The sequence below is a fragment of the Triticum aestivum genome, chromosome 4B (assembly GCF_018294505.1).
Source record: "Triticum aestivum cultivar Chinese Spring chromosome 4B, IWGSC CS RefSeq v2.1, whole genome shotgun sequence".
NCBI classification, from domain to species: domain Eukaryota; kingdom Viridiplantae; phylum Streptophyta; class Magnoliopsida; order Poales; family Poaceae; genus Triticum; species Triticum aestivum.
The window spans coordinates 517,947,030-517,973,964 of NC_057804.1; the positions used below are offsets into that span (position 1 = coordinate 517,947,030).

The 26,935-nt window shown below is 47.0% G+C and overlaps 2 protein-coding genes across 2 annotated transcripts; one reads left to right on the plus strand and one right to left on the minus strand.

Annotated features, from left to right (window-relative positions):
• The first annotated feature begins 15,472 nt into the window (after nt 1-15,472).
• LOC123093029 (mannose-1-phosphate guanyltransferase alpha) lies at nt 15,473-20,713 on the plus strand. Its single transcript, XM_044514905.1, has 15 exons — nt 15,473-15,715; nt 15,814-15,911; nt 16,013-16,113; nt 16,222-16,300; nt 16,900-16,960; nt 17,073-17,119; nt 17,221-17,313; nt 17,475-17,565; nt 18,043-18,091; nt 19,146-19,262; nt 19,336-19,483; nt 19,604-19,696; nt 19,772-19,840; nt 20,204-20,246; nt 20,358-20,713. The coding sequence occupies exons 1-15, from the start codon at nt 15,658-15,660 to the stop codon at nt 20,456-20,458; spliced, it is 1,248 nt and encodes a 415-aa protein (XP_044370840.1). The 5' UTR covers nt 15,473-15,657; the 3' UTR covers nt 20,459-20,713.
• Nucleotides 20,714-21,029: 316 nt separating this feature from the next.
• Nucleotides 21,030-24,321, minus strand: LOC123093030 (cyclin-A3-1). Its single transcript, XM_044514906.1, has 8 exons — nt 23,816-24,321; nt 22,820-23,046; nt 22,659-22,737; nt 22,496-22,572; nt 22,000-22,030; nt 21,767-21,919; nt 21,548-21,685; nt 21,030-21,467 (listed from the first exon to the last, which is right to left on the minus strand). The coding sequence occupies exons 1-8, from the start codon at nt 24,062-24,064 to the stop codon at nt 21,396-21,398; spliced, it is 1,026 nt and encodes a 341-aa protein (XP_044370841.1). The 5' UTR covers nt 24,065-24,321; the 3' UTR covers nt 21,030-21,395.
• Nucleotides 24,322-26,935: the final 2,614 nt, after the last annotated feature.

Below are 26,935 nucleotides of genomic sequence, written 5' to 3' on the forward strand. Positions count from 1 at the left end.
CTGACATGCCAGGTGTACCGAGGGAACTCGCTGAGCACACTCTTAATGTTGATCCCAAGTATAAACCGGTAAAGCAGTTTCTCCGCCGGTTTAACGAAGAAAGGCGCAAAGCCATTGGAGAGGAAGTGGCCATGCTCTTAGCGGCCGGCTTTATCATTGAGGTGTTCCATCCAGAGTGGCTTGCTAACCCGGTGCTGGTTCTTAAGAAAAACAGCACTTGGCGTATGTGTGTGGATTACACAGATCTTAACAAGGCTTGTCCAGCGGATCCTTTTACCCTCCCCCGCATTGACCAGATTATTGATGCCACGGCGGGTTGTGAGCGTTTGAGTTTTTTGGATGCGTACTCTGGGTATCATCAGATCAAAATGGCGGTTAAGGACCAGGAGAAGACGACGTTTATTACTCCCTTTGGAGCCTTCTGCTATGTATCTATGCCTTTTGGGCTCAAGAGCGCCCAAGCCACTTATCAACGGTGTGTACAGAACTGCTTGCATAAACAGATCGGCCATAATGTGCACGCTTATGTGGATGATATTGTAGTCAAGTCAAGGCAGAAGGAGACACTGGTGGATGATTTGAAGGAAACCTTTGACAACTTGCGAGTTTACAAGATAATGCTTAACCCGGCCAAGTGGAATTGAGGCTAACCCGGAGAAGATTACGGCTATCACCTCCCTAACTAAACCGAAGTGTATCAATGATGTTCAGCGTTTGGCGGGTTGGATCGCCGCACTGAGCCGGTTTATCAGCCGTCTCGGAGAGAAGGCCATCCCTTTATACCAGATGCTGAGAAAGACAGATCAATTCATCTGGAGTCTGACTGCTGATGAAGCGTTGGAAGACTTGAAGCGGCAATTAGCCAATCCGCCCGTTCTTGCAGCTTCGGTCGACAAGGAGCCGTTATTACTATATGTAGCAGCCAATGCTCACGCAGTTAGAGTGGCTATTGTGGTAGAACGCAAGGAGGCGGGCAAGGAATATCCGATTCAGCGACCGGTTTACTATATCAGCGAGGTGCTTATTGAATCTAAGCAGAGGTATCCGCATTGGCAGAAGCTGGTATATGGAGTTTTTATGGCAAGCCGAAAGTTGAAGCAGTATTTCCAAGGGCACCCCATCACAGTGGTCAGTTCAGCTCCCTTGGTCCCTTGGGGGATATCATACAGAACCGGGAGGCGACTGGCCAGATTGCCAAGTGGGCTATAGAACTTGGGCCGCACGGATTGAAGTACGTACCTCCGACGGCGGTGAAGTCTCAAGCACTTGTGGATTTCATCAATGATTGGACTGAGTTGCAAGCACCAGAGGAGAAGCCGGATCACACATATTGGACTATCCATTTTGATGGATCCAGGCAATTGGGGGGCTCGGGGGCTGGAGTCATATTAACTTCCCCACGAGGTGATAAGTTTTGTTATGTTCTCCGCTTAATGTTCCCTTGTACTAATAATGCAGTTGAGTATGAAGCCTTGCTCCATGGTCTCCGGATGGCTAAGGAGATGAACCTAAGTCGGGTTAAGTGCTTCGATGACTCGGACCTCGTGGCTCAACAAGTGTCTGGCACGTGGGATTCTAAAGACCCACTTATGGCTGCATATCGTCGTGAGGTGGATAATATTGCGGGTCACTTCAAGGGTTATCAGGTGGATCACGTGGACCGCCGAAAGAATGAAGCGGCGGACGCTTTAAGCCGGTTGGGCTCTCAGCGTAAACCGGTCCCGCCTAATGTCTTTCTTGATGTGTTGCACAACCCGTCAGTCAAGCTCCCGGGTGAAGCGGATTTGGCTATTCCTGATCCGGAGGCTCAATTGGTGGCAGCCCTGCATGTCATACCGGATTGGACAGTTCCTTATCTTGCGTACATGAACCGGGGAGAGTTGCCAGAGGATGAGATTCTAGCCAGGCAGATAGTCCGGCGATCCAAGTCTATGACTATTGTCAATGGGGAATTGCATCATTGCAGTGTATCAGGGGCGTTTCAACGCTGCGTTTCTCCTGAGGAAGGCTGTGAAATCTTACGTGAAATCCATGAAGGGGATTGTGGTCACCACGCCGGTTCAAAGTCTCTGGTGGAAAAGGCGTTTCGTCACGGGTTCTATTGGTTGACAGCTCATGCTGATGCGGAGGACTTGGTTAAACGGTGTGATGGCTGTCAGAAATTTTCAAGACGTGCTCATGTGCCGGCTCAAGAATTGAGGATGATTCCAATTACTTGGCCGTTTGCAACATGGGGGCTGGATATGGTCGGACCCTTTAAAAGATCCAAGGATAAGAAAACCCACCTTTTGGTGGTAGTTGGCAAGTTTACCAAGTGGGTTGAAGCGGAGCCTATCAGCAAGTGTGACGCATCTACAGCGGTGCAGTTCATTAAAAAGGTGATTTTCCGGTTTGGCTTGCCACACAGTATCATTACTGACAACGGTACCAATTTATCCAAGGGTGCTATGAAGGAATTCTGTGAACGTGAGCACATCCGACTTGACGTATCATCAGTGGCTCACCCCCAGTCCAATGGGCAGGCAGAACGGGCTAATCAAGAGATCTTGCGAGGCATCAAACCCCGGCTTATGGTTCCATTGCAAAGAACACCAGGATGTTGGGTTGAAGAGCTACCATCTGTGCTATGGAGTATCAATACTACGCCCAACCGATCTACAGGATACACGCCGTTTTTCATGGTCTACGGAGCGGAGGCGGTTCTCCCTAGTGATATCCGGCACGATTCGCCTCGTGTGGCGGCTTATGTTGAAGCGGACAATGAGACAGCACGGCAAGACGCTTTGGACCTATTGGATGAGGAGCGCGACATAGCAGCTGCCCGCTCGGCGATTTATCAACAAGATCTTCGTCGCTATCACAGTCGCCGGGTCAGAACCAGAACTTTTCAAGAAGGAGATTTGGTGCTTCGGCTCATCCAAGACCAGACGGATATGCACAAGTTATCCCCACCTTGGGAGGGACCTTTAATGGTCAGCAAGAATCTGCACAACGGGTCGTACTATCTGATTGATATTCGAGAGCATAAAGACTCACGCACATCAGAGGAGGAGACCAACAGGCCGTGGAACATAGCTCATCTTCGGCCTTACTACACCTGAGCCATTGGCTCTATCTATGTACATATTATGACAGTGTATATATTATCTTTGATATAATAAAACCGGAGCCTCAGCTAAAGCGGGGTCTCTGTCCTTTCATATCATGTGTGGTTACATGGAGTGGTTCTGTTTTAAAGCGGCCTCCGGTTTACCCCTTGAAATTTGCTTTTAATATCACTTGGGGCCTTGGTCGTATCCGAACCAACGCGACACCTTTTGATAGGCGAAAGCCACCAGATCACTTGGGGACATGGTCAAGTCTGAACCAGTCACGCCTCTTGATCGGCCTAAGGCCACAAAATCACTTGGGGGCTTGGTCGAACCCGAACCATTGCCACGCCTTTTGATTGGCATATATGCCACGGTTTCATTTGGGGACCTGGCTGACTTGAACCATTGTCACTCCTATTGGGGGCTTGGTCCTGTCCGACCATGGTAACACCATCTGATCAGCTCAGTATAGCATGTTTTTTGCAAACGGTTTTTATCATTGCCTTTGCTTCCATATTTCTTTTATGACTATTCCTTAATTTTTGTTGTGTTTCCATTAAACCAACAACACTTTTTACCGGTTCAGCTAACGGATTCGGTTCATTTTTAATCTGGAGAAATATGCCCGGTTTACCTTTCCTATTAACATCATGGAGTAACAGGGGGGCTCATACTGACCCATCACGATTTACATGGGAGTTGTTTTCTCCCCTTTGACGGTAATGGTTTATAAAACCTCCGTTTCAAGCCTGGCTAAGCCAACTTCATGCCCAGCGACGGCAGGTATTTTGTATCGCATATTTGGTTATATGTCTTAAATACATTGATGATATATATATCAAGGTCATAAACCGGCTGGCGGTATAACCGCCACCGCAGTTCAAGATTTTCTGATTGCAGGAAATATAAAATTGAGGATTTCAAGCAAAAGCATCAGTACTTATGCACGAAGGCATATTTAAAGCAGAAGTATTGGCTATTCTATTACAAGGCAACGCAGTGCCCAAATAAGATCATTGTTCTTCTGGCGGATCATAATAAGGTAGCTATTTAAACCGGCTTCCGGTTCAAGCCTGCTCATCGTCATGCGCCGCTTCAGCTTCCTCATCTCTATCCATTGGCTGGAAATCAACAGTGGTCCAGTCGATTCCCATTAAAGCTTGAAAGACAGCCTCTTCATGGATTAGAGAAGACGCTTCAATATCAGGAGCGTAAGTATGCTTACGGTTTGGAGGAATCAGATTCTCCGCTTCAAGAGTTGGTGCAGCCACACGTTTGTTCTGATCATTATACTGAGCTTGATAATGTGACAAGTCTGCCTCTTCAGCCAATTGACAAGCCAGAGGGCGCACTGCACGATTTATCGCCCTCAGGTCATCCTCATTGAACTCTGAGCCATCTTCCTTCAAACTAGGACAGCCTTGAGCTACTTCAATAGGATCGAAATCCGGCACCCATGCTTTTGCCCGGATCAAGGCATTAATTGCTCCGGTTCGAGCAGCAGATTTCTTCAATTCTTCAATCCAGGCAGGAAGCATTGACAACCTTTTCAGAGTATCTTGGATTAAGGTGGGTGCCGGATTGTTGTGAGATGCAGTGGTAATGATCCGCTGCGCTCCGGTATACAGCTGTTCAATTAAAGTGTAGGCAGCTTTCAACTTTTTCCGAACATCTGATCCTAAGTGGCCAATGCGTGTAGCTGCAACAAGACATGAGAGGTCACAAACCGGATCTATTCTAAGCAGGCCAGAGTTGTCAAAGAAACCACAAAGAGCTTACCAAAGATAGCAGCAGTCATGGAATGTACTTGCCGCTTTACGGCAGTCAGCTCATCTACCACCGGTTTAAGGGCAGCTTCAGCGTTTTCAGCTCTTTTTATCAAAGCGGCCTTCTCAGTGGCCCAATCGGCCCGATCCTTCGTGAAGCCCTCCTTCAGCTGTTCTGTGATGCTTAAAGCGCTGGTTAATTCCTCCCTTGCCTTGTCAGTTGCAGCTTGTTGGGTTTTCAAAGTTTGCTGCAGATCAGTAATCCGGTCCTCTTTGATCCCCACTTCAGCCTGCATTAAGACAGTGCTTGGCTTTAAGCAAACGGTACAAGAATTTGAAGTACCAACCACATAACAAGTTATACGCTTGATACTTGGGGGCTACTGCACCTTCAATTTTCATCTATTACTAAATCACAAAGTCCCAAGCTCAATACAGGTATTCAACTTGGCACTTGGGGGCTAATGGCTATTTGCTCAGTTATGTTCTGATGTTAGAATCTTTATTGGAGTCCCGGTTTAACTATGTTAAGTTGAACCGGCCCTTGGGGGCTATATTGACGGATTTCAAAGTATTGAGGATTATATTCAAGTCCCGGTTTGAAGAAGGTTACAAACCGGCCCTTGGGGGCTAGGAGGATTAATACAGTGGCAGTAAGTAAAGAAAGAAGAAGCACAAGGAAGTTACCTCAAATTTGTCTCTCATCATCTTTACCAGGCCAGCTTCACAGTCACGGCTAGTATATAGCCGGTTCAAGTAACCAGAATGAAGATCTTGGGCACTCAGAGCAGCATATGTTTCCAGTTCAACATCCCATTTGCCTTTGTTCATGGCAGAAAAATCTTCTTTCACTGTATGCTTGGTTAAAGCGACAGGATTCCCTGGTTCAAAGCGACCTACGCCGGTAATTACAACGTCATCATCCTTGGACTCACCGGTTTGCGTTGGCGCGGTCGGTTTATCAGCAGGTTTAGAAGGACTGCGGGATCTTTTAATCTGGACGGAGCTGGCAGGCGGGTTAGTAGGGACTGAAGTATTGATAGGCCTTTCCTCAAGAATAGCATCATCTTGCAAAGGAGGATCATTGGGAATATCCTCATGAACGAACGCTTCAAGATCTGGTGCTTTATCCTGTTCAGGGGCGACATCTTCCTCAGCCGCTTTATCCAGACGGGCTTTCTTGCTCGGTTTGGGTTTAGCCCTGAAAGAGAAACAAAGAGTCAAGAAACAGCATAAGTTATAACACAGTATACCAGAAGCATATGTTCAGCCTAGCTTACCCAAGGACTGTTTTCAGTGGCGGCAGCTGAGTGGCCGATGATTCACCAGAGGAAGAATGAGAAGTAACCTGATAATCGGAGTCGGACGGATTAAGAGGTTGACAGATGAAACCTGCTTTAGGATATAAATTAATAAAAAGGTCGGAGACCTCGGAGCGGCGTTTTCGAACCAGACTGTTTGGTAAACCGGCGGAGGTAACTACCTGGCCGCTGTGCCAGGTTGTGCGGCGAGCTTCATGTTGCCGAGTCTTCATAAGAAATTTGGGATCCAAGTAAGCAAGAGGATGAGAAAATTTAACTTTCCGGTTTGCCTGGCGAAGTTTTAGCAAAGGCAAAGGATCTGAATCGGAAGAAAGAATAGTTACCTCAGCGACATCAGCATTACTGGCTTCAGCGTCGTCCTGACAAGTATCATCATCAATAAGGTGTGTAAAAAGTAAGCCTAGTGAATCGAGTTCTACCTCAAGGTCCGAGTTACCCACATCATCATCAACAGCCGGATCAGATGAGGCGGTGGTTTTCCTTTTGTGAGCCGGCTTCTTGATAACCTTGGTCTTTGGCTGGGTTGACCGTTCTGTTTTCTCCGGTTTATCTTGCGGAAGCTTCTTGCTCCAAAACGGATTATCCCCCTGGTTAAGTAGCAGTTGATGTTAGACAGAAATAGAAGTAACAGGTTCAGTAAAAAATACAAGCAAAATCTTACAGCTGGCGGTTTGTTGGTAGTGCAGAAGGGAAGCAGGCCGGTTTGAGCGCAGGGGTGTTCCGGTTCGTTCAACATTTTCTTCACAGCATCTATGACTTCGTCATCAGAGAGCTGGATTTTAGTGTGTCGGAGCGGGTCACCGACGCTGTCAGTATACTTGCACATTAAACCGAAGCGCCGGCTGAGAGGCAGTACGCTCCATGATATCCAACAGCGTGCAAGATCTATTCCTGTTAAACCGTTTGCCATGAAGGCCCGGAGCTTGGACAGTTGCGGAGCATATTTACTTCTCTCTTTGGCACTTAATCTTTGTGGAAAGGGGTGAGTGTTGCTGAGCCAATCCGGACGAAAGCCAGGCAAAGGATTTTCATTGTCAGGGGAGGTGTCTTTGCAATAGAACCATGTTGCATTCCATTCCTTGGGGTGACTGTGTAGTCTGGCGTGGGGATAAGTGATCTCTTTCGTTTTTTGAATTGCCATACCGCCCAATTCGGTATTGGGGCCATCAGTGAATTCTGCGCGGCGGTTTAAGTGGAAGCAGTCTCTAAACAATTCAACTGAAGGCTCCTCTTAAAGGTATACCTCAGAGAGCACTTGGAAATGACATAGGTTGGTAACAGAATTGGGGCCGATATCTTGCGGGCGGAGCTGAAAATTGGCTAACACATCACGGTAAAATTTAGAACCGGGCGGTTTGAAGCCCCGGGCTAAATGATCTGCAAAGATCACAACCTCTCCCTCTTGAGGTGTGGGAGGACATTCATCACCAGGAACCCTCCAATGGATAGTATCTTTGCTGTCTAAAGCGCCGATCAAGACTAAATCATCCAGCTGAGTTTCTATGACGCGAGAAGGAACCCAATTGCACTCATATACTTGTTTGACCATGGTGAGATCTACAAGAAATAGGTGATTCCGGTTCAAGAATATGTTGGATAAAAGAAGGTGCTGGTCTGAACAATGTTAAACCGGAGGCAGTACATGTAAACCGGATTTCTACGAAGTGGCATCATATGGATAAAGAATTCTGGCGGTTCAACAAGGGGACTAATGGTGTATACCGGTTTACTAACTTTTTCTGTATTAAGTTAAACCGCCTGATCTAAACATTGAAGGCAATTGCGGATGGCTAAATATGCAGAAACAGGTTTTCACAAAGTCTTATTGCAGCAACGGATCTGAAGCAAGTTCAGAAAAACAGAAAATATTCAAAAGGATAAAGCGGAACAGAAGTAAACCAATGGGCAGATATGCAGATGAGATCTATGGACTGGAGCGTGAAACTACAGGCGGATGCTAAAAGGCTACTGCTAATCAGAGCGGGGGTTCACAAATTTATCCAGGAGTCTGGGTACGAGTATGAACAAGCGACGAACACGGCGAGAACAGGAAACCCTAGAACATATCTATATTAAGAAGAACAGAAGGTTTACCAGAGCTGAGGAAGACGCGAAGGCTACCGCGGTACTCTGGTGCGTTCAGGTTGATGCAGCGGCCCAAGACGATGCAGAGGACAACGGCGGCGGCGGAGCTCCGAGGCTGGCAACGCGAGGAAGACGAAGAGGAAGAGACGAAGGGGAGAAAAGGAAATGACCCTTCGGTCCTATTTATAAGGCAACAGACGTGGGTCAGGCGCGCGAATCCAGGAGCCAAAATTTTGGAAGTGGAGCTGATGACCTGGGTATCGCAGATCTATTAATAAAAGAGGATGTTATAAATGTTAACTTCGTGATGACGTCATGCCGGTTTACAGCAACCAGAGATGATGACGACATGGCGGTTTACCAATTACCAGAAGATGTTGAAGACAAAGATTTTTTGTGAAGGATTGAAATGAACCAGTTCAAATCAATCTGGGGCCTAATGTTGGGGATATTACCACTGGGCGTGAACCGACCTACTTGGGCCGGGTTAACTTCATTAGTAGTATAAGCAGATGAAGGCCCAAGGCTTGTAGTCGGTTTAGAAACTGTAGCCGTAAACCGGCATGATATGTAAACTTGTATTGTAAGTTAGGAATAGAGAGAGACCAACCAGGATACGAGTATGAACCGGTTGGGACTCTATGGACCGACGGGCGTCACCCGTGTATATAAGGGGACGACCCGGCGGCGGTTCAAGGACAGACAACAACAACTCGAGCCTAGGCGAAGCTTGTTTGCTCCCTAGCCATCGAGACCACATCAATTCCATCACAACTAGACGTAGGCTTTTACCTTCATCGAAGGGGCTGAACTAGTATAAACCCTCGTGTCTTTGTGTCCGCTTTAACCCCTTCAAGTTAACCCGTAGCGATGGCTCCACGACTAAGTCCTTTCACTAGGACATCTGCCATGACAAATCCACGACACCGTCCGATGGCAGATCTAAGTCATGCTCATCGTGATTGTACGGCGCACCTGTCATGGGCTCGAATCCATCGAAGATCAAGTCTCTGCGGACATCGGCAGTGTAGTTCAGGCTTCCAAACCTGACCTGATGGCCAGGGGCGTAGCTATCGATCTGCTCCAGATGGCCAAGCGAGTTGGCCCGCAGTGCGAAGCTGCTGAATACGAAGATCTGTCCGGGGAGGAAAACCTCACCCTGGATCGCATCGTTGTAGATGATTGAAGGAGCCACCAAGCCTTACCGTGACGACACAGTGGAACTCTCAATGAAAGCACCAATGTCGGTGTCAAAACCGGCGGATCTCGGGTAGGGGGTCCCGAACTGCGCGTCTAAGGCTAATGGTAACAGGAGGCGGGGGACACAATGTTTACCCAGGTTTGGGCCCTCTCTATGGAGGTAATACCCTACTTCCTGCTTGATTGATCTTGATGATATGAGTATTACAAGAGTTGATCTACCACGAGATCGTAGAGGCTAACCTAGAAGCTAGCCTATGATTATGATTGTTCTTGTCCTACGGACTAAACCCTCCGGTTTATATAGACACCGGAGGGGGCTAGGGTTGCACAGAGTCGGATACAGAGAAGGAAATCTACATATCCGAATTGCCAAGCTTGCCTTCCACGCAAAGGAGAGTCCCACCCGGACACGGGACGAAGTCTTCAATCTTGTATCTTCGTAGTCCAACAGTCCGGCATAAGCATATAGTCCGGCTGTCCGAGGACCCCCTAATCCTGGACTCCCTCATCGGGTCCAATGACAATCTTTTGTGACAACACTGGAGCAATTTCCATAGCCAAGGAGCCCAGGTTTCACAAGAGAACCAAACAAATCAAGCGACACTTCAACTCCATTCGTGCTTATGTCAAGGATGGAGACATAGAAATTTGCAAAGTACATACGAATCTGAATGTGGTAGACCCGTTGCCTAAACCTCTTCCACGGGCAAAACATGATCAGTACCAAGACTCCATGGGTGTTAGATTCATTACTATGTAATCTAGATTATTGACTCTAGTGCAAGTGGGAGACTGTTGGAAATATGCCCTAGAGGCAATAATAAAGTGGTTATTATTATATTTTCTTAACCATGATAAAGATTTATTATTCATGCTATAATTGTATTGATCGGAAACTTAAATACATTTATGGATACATAAACAAATACCAAGTCCCTAGTAAGCCTCTACTAGACTAGCTCGTTGATCAAAAGATGGTTAAGGTTTCCTGACCATAGACATGAGTTGTCGTTTGATAACGGGATCACATCATTAGGAGAATGATGTGATGGACAAGACCCATCCGTTAGCATAGCATATGATCGTTCAGTTTATTGCTACTGCTTTCTTAATGTCAAATACATGTTCCTTCGACCATGAGATCATGCAACTCCCAGATACCAGAGGAATACCTTGTGTGCTATCAAACGTCACTTCATAACCGGGTGATCGTAAAGGTGCTCTACATGTATCTCTGAAGGTGTCTGTTGAGTTGGCATGGATCGAGATTGGGATTTGTCACTCCGTATGACGAAGAGGTATCTCTGGGCCCTCTCGATAATACAACATCACAAGAAGCTTTCAAGCAAAGTGACTAAGGAGTTATTACAAGATGATGTATTACGAAACGAGTAAAGAGACTTGCTGGTAATGAGATTGAACTAGGTATGTAGATACCGGCGATCGAATCTCGAGCAAGTAACATACCGGCAGACAAAGGAAACTACGTATGTTGTCATAAAGGTTTGACCGATAAAGATGTTCGTAGAATATGTAGGAACCAATATGGGCATCCAGGTCCCGCTATTGGTTATTGACCGGAGAAGCGTCTCGGTCATGTCTACATCATTCTCGAACCCATAGGGTCCACACGTTTAACGTTCGTTGATGATATAGTATTATATGAGTTATGTATGTTGGTGATCAAATGTTGTCCGGAGTCCCAGATGAGACCACGAACATGATAGGAGCTCCGGAATGGTCCAGAGGTAAAGATTGATATATATGATGATATCCGGAAGGGTTCCGGAATTCACCGGAAGGGTTTCAGATATTTCCAGAAATGTTCTGGTGCGAGGACACTTTGGTTGAGCCAAGGGGTAAGGCCAATGGGGCTTTAGGTCAGTGAAGAGCTGGTGATGAGGGCGGTGAAGTTGTTGGTGTAGATCGCGGTGATGATGATGGCCCCGACGGCGTTCCGGCGCCACCGGAAGCGAGGGGGAGAGAGCCCCCTTCTTCTTCTTCTTCCTTGACCTTCTCCCTAGATGGGAGAAGGGTTTCCCCTATGGTCCTTGGTCTCCATGGCATGGGAGGGGCGAGAGCCCCTCCAAGATTGGATCTGTCTCTCTGTCTCTCTCTGTTTCTGCGTTCTGGGATTCCGCCCTTTCACCGTTTCTTATATATCCGGAGATCCGTAAACCCGATCGGATTGAAACCTTCGCCCAGATTTTTCTCCAAAAATTAGCTTTCTTGCGTCAAAAGAAGAGTGTCAACCACCTTATGGGGTGCCCACGAGGGTTAGGGGCGCGCCTCCCTGCCTCGTGGCCCCCTCGGGCACCGTCTCACGTTGATTTTTCTTCCCAGAAATAATAAGTATTCCAAAAATAATCTCCATCCGTTTTTATCCCGTTTGGACTCCGTTTGATATGGGGTTTCTGCGAAACATAAAACATGCAACAAACAGGAACTGGCACTGGATAGTAGATCAATATGTTAGTCCCAAAAATAGTATAAAAAGTTGCCAAAAGTATATGAAAGTTGAATAATATTGGCATGGAACAATCAAAAATTATAGATACGACGGAGACGTACCAGCATCCGAGTCCTGCTATTGGTTATTGACCGGAGAAGCGTCTCGGTCATGTCTACATCATTCTCGAACCCGTAGTGTCCACAGGTTTAACATTCGTTGACGATATAGTATTATATGAGTTATGTATGTTGGTGATCGAATGTTGTTCGGAGTCCCGGATGAGATCACAGACATGACGAGGAGCTCCGGAATGGTCCAGAGGTAAAGATTGATATATATGATGATATCTGGAAGGGTTCCGAAATTCGCCAGAAGGGTTTCAGATGTTTCCAGAAATGTTCTGGTGTGAGGACACTTTGGTTGGGCCAAGGGGTAAGGCCCACGGGGCTTTAGGTTGGTGCAAAAGGAAGTATTGCGGAGGTCAGGGACTAGGCGCCAGGGACCCTGTCGTCTAGCCCTGGGCTAGAAGCCGAGGACCATGGCGTCTGGGTTAAAAGCCGAGGACCACAGCGTCTGGTGGTGGAATCCGAGGACTCTTCCTTGCGTTCCAAACCGACTTTGGGGGAGGCCCCCCCTCCATGTAATGACTCCAAGGCTCAACATATAAATAGAGAGGCAGGGCTAGCCCCTAGAACACACCACAATTCACCAAGCCGTGTGCCGGCACCCCCTCTCCATCTAGTTCATCCTTTGCTCTAAATCCGTTGTGCTTGGCGAAGCCGTGTGAAAATAGTTTCACCACTACAATCACCACACCGACGTGCTGCCAGAACTCATCTACTACTTCACCCCTCTTGCTGGATCAAGAAGACGAGGACGTCATCGAGCTAAACATGTGCTGAACGCGGAGGTGCCGTACGTTCAGTGCTTGATCGGAACAGACCGTGAAGGTGTACGACTACATCAACCGTGTTGATAGACGATCCCTCATAGCGATCTACAAGGGTATGTAGATGCTCTCCCCCTCTCGTAGCTATGCATCTCAATGGATAGATCTTGCGCGTGCGTAACTATGCAACGTTTTCCAACAATTGGATCCTAGAAGAGGAGCAAGTGGAGGAGGAGGTCACCCTTATTGCTGAGGAGGGGGTGGGATCGTCGCGACACGCTGGAGGTTGCGCAACAGGACCCCGCCCTCCTCGATAAGTGTCAGGATTTGGGACCGTGCAACAGGATCACACGCTGGAGTCCATGCAACAGGATCGCCGTGACGTGTTGGAGGTCGCTCAACAGGATCCCAACCTTTCAACAGAATAAACAGAAAGGTGTGTGTGCGTGTTCATAAAAGTGTATGTGCATGTATGTTAGAGCATCTCCAGCCGTTGGCCCCCCAGGGGGCGCCTAAAATCGCCGCCTGGGGGCGAGCCGGCGGAGAAAAGGGCCTGGGGGCGAGTTGGTCCCCAATCGCCGGCCCCAGGGCCGCCCCCAGATGCGCATAATTTAAAAAAAACGTTCGGCGAAGTTCGGTTAAACACGACTAAATTTCGGCAAACCCTGTTATATATTGACATGTTCGGCGGTACATAGCAAAATATAACTAAAAAAAGAAATCACTGAACGCCAAGTAGTCGTCGTCATCGCCGTCGTCGGCGGCGGCCTTCTCCTCCTTGATGTGGCCGTCCCTGGTGGACCCCTGACCGGCGTCGCCAACGCGGACCGGTGGCGGCGGCGCGTCGTCGTCGTCGCTGTCCTCGATGACGACGACTCCTCCTTTGTCGCGGCCCCGGCGGCGCTGCTCGAACCGCCGCAGGGCGGCGCACTGGCGCTCCCTCGCCATCTTCAGGGAGTCCTTGTGCGCCCATTCCAGGGCCGCGTCGTCGTCGAGCTTCACGTCGCCGTGCTCCGTCTTCACGGCGGGGAGGCCCGGCTCCGTCTTTGGCTTGACGAAGCGCGAAGGAGCCGACGAGGAGGCGCGCCGGCCGCCCTCGTTGATGACGATGCCGGTGCTGCGAGTGCGCCGGCCGAGCGGCGTCTCCGCCGCGGGCTCGGCCTTGACGCCGAGCAGCGCCGGAGAGCCGGAGGAGTGGGAAGAAGCCCGTGAGGAGGAGTGCGAGGAGGACGATGAGGAGGAGTCGAACCTCCTGGGCATCCATTGCCCGACGCGTCGGCGGTGGGCCGGGGCGGCCGTCCTCGCCGGGGGAGGGTATGCCAGCGGTGGGTTGTTGTCGCCCTCAAGGTGCGTCAGCACGCCCTCGAGCGTGCGGCCGGGGACGCCCCACCACAGGTGGCGCCCCTCGCTGTTCTTCGTGCCGCCCACCCCCGGTGCCCCGTTGGTGGACGCCAGCCTCTGCTGCTGACGGCGCTCGAAGTACACCGCCCACGCCGCGTGGTTGTCGGCGGCATGTTGGGGAGGGCGCGCTGCTCGTCGGTGAGGGAGGCGCGCACGATCTCAACCTCGTCGGCGAAGTAGCCAGGGCGCGCCACAACGTCGGGCAACGGGGGAGTGGGCACTCCCCCATTGCTGAGCCTCCACCTCGTCGCCCCGGTGCGCATGTCCGGCGGCGCCGGGATGTTGGCCTGAAACAGGAGCCACGACTCATGTTCGCGCAGCGAGCGGCGGCCGCCGCCGTTGGCCGCCGCCTCGTCGCCGGGGAAACGCTTGGCCATCGGGGCACGGGGGGAGGGAGGGAGAGGGAGGGCTCGGAGGCGGCGCACGGGGGAGGGAAAGGGAGGGCTCGGCAGCGGCGCACAAGAGGTAGAGCTCGGCGGCTAGGGCTTAGTGTGGCCGGAGGGAGGCCACTGGCTTATATAGCCGCGCCCGTGTGTGCACCGTGCCTGTGTGTACACGTGCGCGGAGGGGAGGCATCGGCGCGCCGCCCCGTGACGCGTCGCCCGTGAGGAATCAATGACAAGGCTGACCGGCAGCGGCAGCCTTGGCATTGATTCCCGCGGGAACTGAGGCGATGAGGGCGACGAAGCGCCCATGTCGCTGACTCGGCGGGCCCGCGACTCTTTCGTGTCAAAAACGATTCGCCCGACGCCCCAGGGCGCCCCCCAGCGTGCCGGGTTCGGGCTGGGTCCGCCGACGCTGATTTCGGCCAGGCCGGCGAAAATCGGGCTCCTGGGGACGCGACTGAGCCGTTTTTTGGTGCCGGCACGGAAAAATCGCCTGGGGAGGCATTTCTGGGGGCGCGGCTGGAGATGCTCTTACCTGCAAGAATAAAATAAAATAAAATGCATGCATATGCGAGTATTTGCGATTGTACTGTACTTTAAAAAAAAATCTCACGTCCTTTTTTTGATGGTAGAAAATTTCTCATGTCCTTATCACGGGAACTCCAAACTCCAAAAGCTAGAGATACAACCGTGCGTGGGAAGCAAAACTCCGCCGCGCCGTGCCACACCCCCGGCTCAAGTCCAACCCACCAGGCCACCAACCCGGCACGTCGCTCGATGCCGGATCGCGCGCACAGATCCCACCGCATCCAGATGCACGGAACCCCGTAGAGTCAGAGCCTACCATCGTCTCCAGCCCAAGTTCACCAGCGCCAACACAGCACACGCACGCTCCCGCCCCGCCCCGCCCCGCCCGTCCTCGTCAAACCCCACGGTCCAAAGTCCAAACGCTCTACCCTCCGACTCCCCTCGCCTCAAATCTCACCGGTCACCACACCCGCGCGGCCGCAGCGCCGCTCAGACTCAGGCTCAGCTCCGCCGCCGAGGCGCCGCGCGCAGCCATGGCCGGCCCCGAGCAGCGCGTCGTCGCCGTCATCATGGTCGGCAGCCCCACCAAAGGTACGCCGCAGATCTGCGCCCGCTCGCTCCCGGCCGGCGCGAACCCCCCTTCCGCGCCGCGCGTATCTAACTGTCCGGTGGTTGGTTGGGGTGTGCAGGGACGCGGTTCCGGCCGCTGTCGCTCAACGTGCCCAAGCCGCTCTTCCCGCTCGCCGGCCAGCCCATGGTGCACCACCACATCTCCGCGTGCCGCCGCGTACGACCCACTCTCCCTCCCTTCCTCTCTGCATTTGCTTGGTGGGTTCCCCGTGTGCGCCTCGTGTGAGAATTGAGGCCTTTTCGACCCCGCTGCTGCAGATCCCCAACCTGGCGCAGATATACCTCATCGGCTTCTACGAGGAGCGGGAGTTCGCGCTCTACGTCTCCTCCATCTCCAACGAGCTCAGGATCCCTGTCAGGTTCGCTTCGTGCCCTCCCCAACACTTTCACTTCATTTCCTGCCAGTTTAGCCGCGTCGGATTCAGACTGCGGTGAACTGCCACTGACGGGGTGCTGTTTAATTCTAGGTATCTGAGGGAGGATAAGCCGCGCGGGTCGGCTGGAGGGCTCTACAGCTTCAGGGACTACATCATGGAGGACAGTCCGGTCTGCTCTTGACCCATTATCATCTTCATTTAAAGAAATGTGGAACTGAATTAGTTGTTTGGCATTCGCCGCTATCTGTTAGGGTGGATTCTAGTGTGTTCCTTCGACCTGGGATGCCTGAATAATTGAGTTTAGCGCCGCTGTGGTTTGCAGGATTCGAAAACACAAGAATAGGTCAAACGTAGGAATAAGATATTATGACATTTGGAATCCTACATTGAATGGAAAACACAGAAATCGGTTATAGAAGTTATTTGGTTGCGCCACAGGAAAAACACCGGAATTTTGCATAGGGACTGAATGGATGCCAATGCCATAGTTGTCTCATAGACTCAAAATTTCAATGTCTAACCTCTTGCTAGGAATCCTATGGAATAATATATCCCCTAGTAGAAAACCAATCCATAGAATTTGGAGGGTCCATTCCTTTGAATTAGATGGACTCTAACGGAAAAATTCCCATGGATTTAAAATCCAACAGAATTCCTTTGTAAATTCTCTGAGAGATATGCAACCGTTTTACTGGTATCTACTTTGCTGTTCTGGGTCAGAATAAGGGAACTTTTGCCCTCTAAAGTTCCCTTATATTTTTTTTGCAGGCACACATTGTTTTGCTGAACTGTGACGTCTGTTCTAGCTTCCCCTTGCCAGACATGCTCGGTAGGTTGCCAAGTAGCTGAAGTTGGGATTGCATTGTGTATTAACAGTGTTTGCTTTGTTAATTTTCTGTTGGACACTCATCGCTAAATGTATCACCATCCCTTCGTTGCAGAGGCCCATAAAAAGTATGGAGGCATGGGCACTTTGCTAGTCAATAAGGTGAGAGAATGTCATACTAGTAACTTCCATAATAGCGGCAACCAGAGTTCATATAGTATTCTCATGCATAAGTCATAACATTATCCCAAAATCTTTCTCAGGTATCTGCGGAGTCAGCCAACCAATTTGGCGAGCTAGTAGCTGATCCTGAAACAAATGAACTGTTACACTATACGGAAAAACCAGAGACTTTTGTGAGTATACAGTGCTGATTATTTGTTGTTTGGCTTGCTGTTCTATTTTCCATTTGGAGAATTGTGCATGTCTTATTATTTGGTTTTCAAATTATTTTGGGACAACCAATCGTTCTTAGTGAGTAGTTAGCTTAGCTCTAATGCATTTTATACATGTGTAGGTGAGTGATCTCATAAATTGCGGAGTCTATATATTTACACCCAAGATATTAATTGCTATCGAGGATGTCCTAAAACAGAAGAAAGACAGAGGTATTATGCTCAGTAATATTACATTTTTTTGCCTTTTAAATTGCTATGGTTTACACATATTGTCCATGGTTCTTTGCCCATTCCTTCACCTCGCTACTAATTTTTGCCTCATTTCATTTTGGCCATGCTCCCGTGAGGTATGTTTTGTTTTTGCTAGTGTCGCCACTCAAACCATTAGTCAAAGAGGTTCCAGTTGAACAAAATTCTGACAGCTTGGTGACATACAAATTTGAGAGAGTATATTAGTTCTAGTCGGCATGTTTTGTTTTTGCTAGCGTCGCCATTCAAACCATTAGTCAAAGAGGTTTGACTGTTCCAGTTGAACTAAAATTCTGACTGCTTGGTGACATACAAATTTAAGAGAGTATATTAGTTCTAGTCGGTTAATATTTTCTTCATTAGTCTTGTTTTGGTACTCCTATTGGTACTTCCTATTTACAGCACAAACTTTAATCACTCTCAATGCTAAAATTTCAGCTAATTTGCGCCGTGTATCCAGCTTTGAAGCTCTTCAATCAGCAACGAAGTATGTGTGTATCTTCTATTCATTTTCCTGCATATTTATTTGGGTCATTTCTCAGTTAATGTGTATTTGATTATCTTTTAATCATGGAAATCATCGGTGCTATTTTAAATAATATGATGTGGTACTACCAAATTAATGCATCACCAGGAAGTTGAAGGTGAACTGCGAGATGTCTATGTTCTAACTTGTAATACAAATGTCTTGGAACATAATTTTTACAAAACAACTAATTTTACCACTGATCTTTTAGCAAATCAATGTCTCATTAGATGGATTAATTGTCCAGAAACAAGAATTCACTTTCATGTATCCTTGAAAAAAGAATTCACTTTCATGATACTGATAAGAAGGGGAGCCTTGGCGCAGTGGTAAAGCTGCTGCCTTGTGACCATGAGGTCATGGGTTCAAGTCCTGGAAACAGCCTCTTACAGAAATGTAGGGAAAGGCTGCGTACTATATACCCAAAGTGGTCGGACCCTTCCCTGGACCCTGCGCAAGCGGGAGCTACATGCACCAGGTTGCCCCCCCTTTCATGATACTGATAAGTATACTACTGATGTCCTTGTCTTGCTCTACCTCCAATGTTTTGCCCCTTATATTTTAAAGATAGGTAAGTTCAGTGCACATGGATTGCTACCACATCATATCATTACAATAAAACCGATGTTTGCCATGTTTTCTGAAGTCGTCTTCTGGGATGACCCTTTGTTTGCTTGAAGGCGTCATGAACTCATGATCCTTTCATTAGGTTCCAGGGGGGATTGTGCATGGAAATATAAAATCATAGAATATGTCTTACATGGCCATCGTATCAATTCAGAATAAGAAAAGAAATGGGTAGGAGGAGTAGCCATCATATTGTCCTTGCTGCTTTGTAGAAAGCATATTTTCTTCTATCGTTGTTGGCCTGAATAAGGTCCTGTATCTAGCAATACGGCTATTTTATCTTCTCGTTAGTTCTTCCAAGAAATCTAAAGAAAAATGATAGAGCTTCCATTAAGGTGATCCCAATGTATTTATATGATACTGAACATCTTGTGTTAATTGTCAACAGGGCAATTCCGGCAGATTATGTTAGGTTAGATCAAGATATCTTATCTCCTCTAGCAGGAAAGAAGGAACTTTACACATACCAGACACTTGATTTTTGGGAACAGATCAAGACCCCAGGGTAAATATAGTTCTTGACGGCGCTCTTTCTAATCTTGAAGTTGTTGATTGACCAGTGTTGCATCTATGCATAGGATGTCTTTGAGATGCTCTGGCCTATATCTCTCCCAGTTCCGCCATACCTCTCCTCATCTTTTAGCCTCTGGAGATGGCAAAAAGGGTGCCACTATTGTAGGTGACGTGTACATCCATCCATCTGCGAAGGTGCATCTAACTGCAAAGGTAACATCTGGTTCTTCAACATAAATTTAGTAGATCGTGATATACCATGGTGTCTGATATCCTTGACATTCTATTTATAATAGTGATGGTTTTATCTTTTTATACGCTATCCACACGCAGATTGGTCCCAATGTTTCGATATCAGCAAATGCACGCATTGGAGCAGGTGCCAGGCTTATCAGTTGCATCATTCTGGATGATGTCGAAATTATGGTTAGTCTTCCTCTCTTTACCAAATGATAACCCACATTTAGGTACCTGCGTCTCAGATAATTCCTTTGGTTGCAGGAGAATGCAGTTGTCATACATTCAATAGTAGGGTGGAAGTCAACAGTAGGGAAATGGTCACGTGTACAGGCAAGATTTTCTATACATGTTACCTTATCCTATTAAAAATTACTCATTTTCACCTCTTTCATCATAGAAAGCTTGGAACCTTTCATATTCTGATGTTTCTGTTCTAGCCCAGTTTGAGAAGTATGTAGATTTTATCAATGTTTATGCTTCTCTGCACTGAACATATCTACTGTACTGTTTTAAACATTACATTTTGTGGTTCCGTGTGCAAAATTACTACGTATGGTTTTGCTGAAAAAAGTTACTTTTGGTGTGACAGTACGTCTCGCTGAAACTGTCTTTGAGACGAAGATACAATTACGTATACTGTTAATCCAGTCTTTTCTGGGTGCGTCATGTAACAAAATTACTTTCTGAATACAGGGTGAAGGGGACCACAATGCCAAACTTGGTATCACCATTCTTGGTAAGACCCTACCTAGATGATATCTTGTTACCTTCCCATGAAAATCTTGTGATAATATGCTTTACGTAGGGATAGTTCCTATGCTCGATTTGACGTGCTAGCTAAATGCAGGTGAAGCCGTTGATGTTGAAGATGAAGTAGTTGTAACTAACAGTATCGTGCTCCCAAATAAAACTCTCAATGCCAGTGTGCAAGATGAGATCATCCTATAATATTCCTTGCACAACACATATCTTTATTTAATCCCGAATAAGGTCTTCAAACCAAACATGTAATTTTCTTTCCTTTTCTTCTTCACCCCCCTTATGTATGCTTGCATTAGATTGGGGTCGTTAGTCTGTACAAGTCATGTGATGTGATATGGTGTAATTTTCTTTAGCATTCTGGTATCAAGTTCACTGGTGTAGAGATTGTACAAACAGATTACAACATTTCTATTGAGAACTGACATTTTGTTAGCTGGATCAGTTGTGAGCAATTGCTGTTCTTTGAGACCCCAATCATTTTTCTTTCTGATTATCAGCTTTGATATGTTGCTGTTAGGTGTGTTGTTAATCAGTCAATTTACGCACTCCGTTTCACTTTGGGAATTAAGTTTGTCAGCAATAAATGCTTACTGAAGTTGTACTAAAGCAGCAACAAGTACTATGGATTGGAGGGAGTACATAAACTATTTTGCTGATGACATGTGCAATAGTTGCAGTATCCATTTCACTTTGGGAAATAAGTTCGTCAGCAATCAGTACACTGGTCAGAGGCAATATATTCTGCATAAAATGGTAGTAATGAAATATTGTAACACGTTAGGATTTGCCCTGAAACTTCATATGGAATATCACCGAGTATGGCACCATCGTATTCTATCATATGTACAAAAATGCTCCAGTTGCATATCATGTCAACATATCAATGAAGGTAGCTGCACTGCTATCAACGCAACTGGAACTGGAACTGATTCTGCTAAAGCCCGGCAGGCATGGATGGAACTGATTCTGCTTAGGCCCGGCAGGCATGGATGCAGGAAGCCGACAGATGATGCCCCAAATCCCTAATGCCTGAACAGAGCCTGTAGTCTATTTACTAACAAAAGAATCCTATTTGTAGTTTCTGCAAAGCCTGCAAAAGATGTTGCAAGAGCACTTTGGCCTTTCACTGTCCGATGTCCTTGAGGAAACGCAGAGGGATATTTTCAGGTGGATCCATTGCCGACACATGCTCAAGCTGTACAATGATCGAACAAATAAATTCAAACAAAAAAGTTCGCATGTGACAGCCAAAAAACTGGGGAAAGCGTATCTTACCTCGCGATCATTATACTTGACTTTGATGGCGTCTTCTTTCAGGCCCGGATATCCATTCAACTGCAATTTGTGTATCATCAAGATGCAAGACTTGAGATCAGAGACCTTGTATTTCGTGTTCCTTTGCAGCGTCAGGTTCTGCAGAATAAACACAAGCTAATATCAGAAAATTATAAAGCATAATGTAGATTCAACAAAGGAGTAGTCATGTCTTCTTACCCAAGGACGGGCAGTTGGGCTGATTGTGAACCTGGCCAAAAAAAGGCAGGCAGCAGCAACAACTGATGGATTGAACTGTATGCAGTCATAGTCCAGCAAGCTCAATTCTGCAAGGTAGCTACACAGAAACTCCAGCTTCTTTGCTTTTGCGCGCTAAGGTTTGAAGAGGGGGCAGACATTATAATAAAGAACATTAAGTGAATACAATATCAGATGCTGCAACGGATACTTACATCGCGTCCGCGGCAAACAGTTATGTATCTCCTACAACAGACATGCATTGAACATCAGGGTTAGGATCTTTTGAGTCCAGTGTGGCAATAATCATAAGACGAGATATATGTTATGCGAATTAAACATGGTAACTATTGTACATGCTGAACACAATGTGGTCGTGAGATGGCTTGGCCATCGAAATTGTGTTCGGCATACCTCACTAGATGTCGTGGAAATTTTTTATATTCTCAGACGCTGCCCATGTGCTATGCTAGACATAGGCAGACATGAATTCTGATAAGCTTTTCACTAGCCAGATCTGGGATTTATCTCATTTCAGAGTATTTTGTTTGGCAGAACAGACATGTACCGAACGTTAGGCTTAGGAATGTATTTGAACACAATATGGCAGTAGTCATAATACTACTTATATATCTGAACTTTCATCGTAACTGTTTTACTACTGAGGAGATTTTATCATCCAAATGAAAAAATTTCAGCTCAAGCACATACCGTAGAAAAGTTCTTGCAGTAGGACTCCCCATCTCAAAGTTAAGAGATTTCAGTATGTCAGTCTCCATCTTCACAACCTTCGGTGCATAAAAACCATAACTATTTCTTCACCATTGAAGCCCTGGAAATTTACTATGGGAAGTAAAGCAGAAGCAAGGCTAACCTGCTTCGTGGTGTACGTGTTGGCAGTAACGCCCCTGTATCTTTGGACCTCATGCACAAATATGTCATCTTCATATTTCCTGCAACAATCCATTCATGCTAATCAGATAGTCACGCTAAGAGAAAAGAAAAAAAGAGATAAGCAATGGTTTAGTTCCCTACGCAGCAACAAGCAATGCGGTCACACCAAGTAATTGCAACTCGTGCCATTTAATGACACTTGCTGTGAGGAAGCGGTCGACATATGAAACTGCAAGGTGAAGTGTGTCAGCAGGAAGCCTGAATGTACAAGACACGTCCACCAGCCAGTCAACTAGGACCGCCCTCATCTTGGGATTGATATCTTCCTGTGTTGTCCAGATATAGTCATCCCTCGGCCTCCTCGATGCCTAGAAAATGTAGACAACAAAGTCGCTGAAAGAGCCTATTTACATCGACCCAAACAGCGAAAACATACCGCATTATCTGCACAGTAATGATTGTATCTTCAGATAATTAAGATGGCATACACACTGAAGAACTCCACAGCTTCTGATATGAAATCAGGCTAAAAAAGTGAAGCTAACATATAACATACTTAGTGGTGTCTTGCTGTGCATACCACTAGGTTCTGCATGTAGTAATCCCATAAATATGTAACCTGCTTCTGGTTTATTAACAGAGTAGCAAAAATTCGTTGCTCGGCAGAGATGGAAACCCACTATTGTCCAATGCCACAGTGCACTAATTTCACCATTGCCTTAACCACGAGTAACTAAACAACTACTACCTCCGATCCGTATTACTTGTCGCTCAAACGGATGTATCTAGCACTGAAATACATCTTGATACATCCATTTGAGCGACAAGTAATATGAATTGAAGGGAGTAGATAATATATCCCACATTCATAAAAAAAACTGAATAATTCACTGCAGTATATCGAGATGTATCCACAACACAATACAATCCCCCAAATTCCAGAAACTCATGCGCACAACGTGATCACGCCCCAAAATTCTTCAGTTCTATCCAATGCGACCTCGCCTTAACTACCAGATGCGACTAATGCGACCGCAAAACCATGTAAACCCGACCCCTAACAAAGCCGACTTGGAGAACGAACTCGTACCTCCACACGCGGGATCGGACGAGAAGGGGAATCGAGAAGCCCCTCACCTCCAGGGACCGCATGTATCGGTCGATGTCCCCGAGGTACGGCTCCATACCCGCCCGGAGCGCGGCGGGGTCAGGCTGCTCCGAGGAGTCCAGCAGGCGGGCGAGGTCGGCCTCGGTCTCGTCGTCGATGTCCCCGGGGTACGGCGCGATAGCCGCTGGGGCCGCGGCGGGGTCCGGCTGCTCCGGCTCCGAGTCCGTGTCCGGCGTGCGGGCGGGGCCGGTCACGCTCTCTTCGTCGCTGACCTCCATCCTCTTCCGGTCGCGGGTTCTCCCTGACCGGCGGCCGCGTCGTCTGCTTGGAAGCCCTCGGCGACGGTTGCAGCGGCGCCGAAGCGTTGCTCGAGGTTGAGACGATAGGCGGCTTGGCGGTTCGTGGCTGGCCTTTTAAGGGGCGGGAAGACGCGGGCGGTGCTCTCCATCGCCTCCGGCTCCGCCCTCCTCTGTTGCTGCTGGCCGCGTAGTTTCATTTCGGTTCTTCGTGCTGGGTTTTGGAGGGGGGAGAGAAGAGAGGAAAGCTGCGGCTTGGGAAGTCCGTTATTTTTTACGCCGTTTGGCTTTTGCTTTGGCCAAGATGCCCTAACACGCAAATAAATCCCAACCGTTGAGAGTCAAGCTGGCAATGGAGATTATTCAGCTAGGTATCAGACTCACATTGATCATTCTGGTAGGTATCAGACTCACATCACCGTTCCCGTGACAGACTCTTTATGCCCATCACGTCCTCGCCGGGGTTTTCATCCTCGCGGAAAAACCTATGTCCGTAATTAGTAGGAATATTAAAAAAGACATTATTTTAATGGATGAGACAATTTTGTTCCCTTTGAAACGGTTTGATGGATGAGATGGTTGTGCTTTTGTACGTTTGGCAACACACTAAAAAGAGAGGATAGAAATATACATAAAACCGATAACACATGAAAATAAAAAAAGGATTTACATAAAGATAATATTCTAGATAAGTTTGGAAAATTATGGAAATGTTTGAAATATCATGAAATTCAAGAAACAATAAATCTAGGAAATTATCATGAATAATATATGCTCTTCATAAATGTTCCTAAACTTCCTTTACCTTATTTGTACTAAAAAAATTCAATAGTATGCATTTGCATTTTTGACTTTATGTGTTCTTTTTCTTCTTATTCATCTTGATTGTTTTATTTCTTCCCTTGCATTTATTGCTGAAAAAGCATGTGCTGCCACATGCGCAAAACCACTGACACATTATACACAAAACCACTTTGAGTCTAGGGTGAGATCAAAATTATCAACTTTATAAAGTTGATGAGTCGTTGGGGGCAAAAAATACACTTTTCTCTGAAAAGTTAGAAGCACAAATGTTCTATTATCGACTCTGGAAAAATCATGGAAGCACTAGCTAACTGCTAAATTCAAGAGACTAAGGAAAGGACTTCAACTATGGCAATGTATCTATCCAATCCGAACTACTGAGGCATCTAGTTTGGTCATCCTATTCTATGATACTCCAAAGGAACATATATATATTTATCAAGCGAAGAATGGAATTGGAGGATTATTTTGAAAGAGTGCTTAATCAAACTTGCCAACCTTGATAAGATATAATGGAAGCTGAGAGCCACTCTCAGATGGGCCAACAAGGGAGATGAAAACACAAAATTCTTCCATGCAAAAGCTACTATTAAGTACAAAAAATAACCATAGTTGTTGTTCTGCATGATGAGCATGGCCCAAAGCACTTAGAGCATCAACAAAAGGTTGCCATTTTTTGAAGAGATTAGACACTATTGTTCCAACTAAAGACCTTCTCCATCTCCAAAATATGATTCGGAGAGCCCATTTAGGACAGTAAAGCTGAGCCTAAAGTGAACCCTCTCAGCGATTTGCGTTTTTGACCGTCTATTTTCGTTATTTGGATGCTTTTGACCATCAGATCTAGCCATATGCCCCACATGTATCAGCACTGGCCTGTTTGTCCTATGGGATGCTGCTCTAGAGACCAAAACGAAGGTATCTGGTTCACTGGGCCGTCGGCCAACCCATTACACCGCTTCACTGAAGGAGGTCCATTGCTGGGCTTCGCTAAAGGGACCTAGAGGAGCGACCGCGTCCATTCCATCCAGTCCTGATGCAAGGAGCAGAGAGGAGAGGTCCCTCGATTGGATCCACTAGAGGTGTGGGATCGAGTCAGGTCAATGCGTGCGCTGGGAGCCTAGGTTCGACCCTTCTACTTCGGTGATGCCTACTCCTTCCCGTCATCTACGGGGGATCCGGCGCGACAAATCCAGCGAGGTGTCCGATATTCACGCGTGATGCGGCGCAGAGCCTCCCAGCATCATGCAAGCGCCCGAACAGTGGACATGTTCTTCTATCTCCAATGCCGGTTGGTTGTAGGGATGTCAACCGGGTCTCGTTTAATCCCGTTTAAACCCGCTAATAATCTAGTAGTTCAAAAAATTATTTATTTATTAAGAAAATGAACTATGAAGCTAAATAAAGCTAACTAAACGGTACTTACGGACTCTGCTTATTTGCCTTTTACATCCCTGGTTGGTTGTACCAGAGTTTGACATTATGATCCTGCATCTCCATTTCCATTATAACTGTTGTAAATCTTGATCCTATTTCTAGAAATATCCAATTATTCTACTGCTTTCTTATTCACGTATTTACATGTGTTTTTTTAATTTATTGGCCATATAAATGTATAGAAAATTGTCTTATTGTCAGCCCTTTTTCTTCGTTGTACGGATGGGCAGCTGCGACCTCTTTATCATGAAGGTGTCTTGTATTATACTTTCACTTTGCCCATCCTGCATTTTCCCCTTCTCCATTTTCATGTTTGACAACAACAATAATAGCACCAATAGTATTAATGGGAATGCTTTCTTGAAATTGTCACAAGGTCATGTGGATAGTTCTATAGGTGTATATTTGATTCGTCTTCAACGTATCTATAATTTTTGATTGTTCCATGCTATTATATTACCCGTTTTGGATGTTTATGGGCTTTACTAAACACTTTTATATCATTTTTGGGACTAACCTATTAACCGGAGGCCCAGCCCAAATTGCTATTTTCTTGCCTATTTCAGTGTTTCGAAGAAAAGGAATATTAAACAGAGTCCAAACGGAATGAAA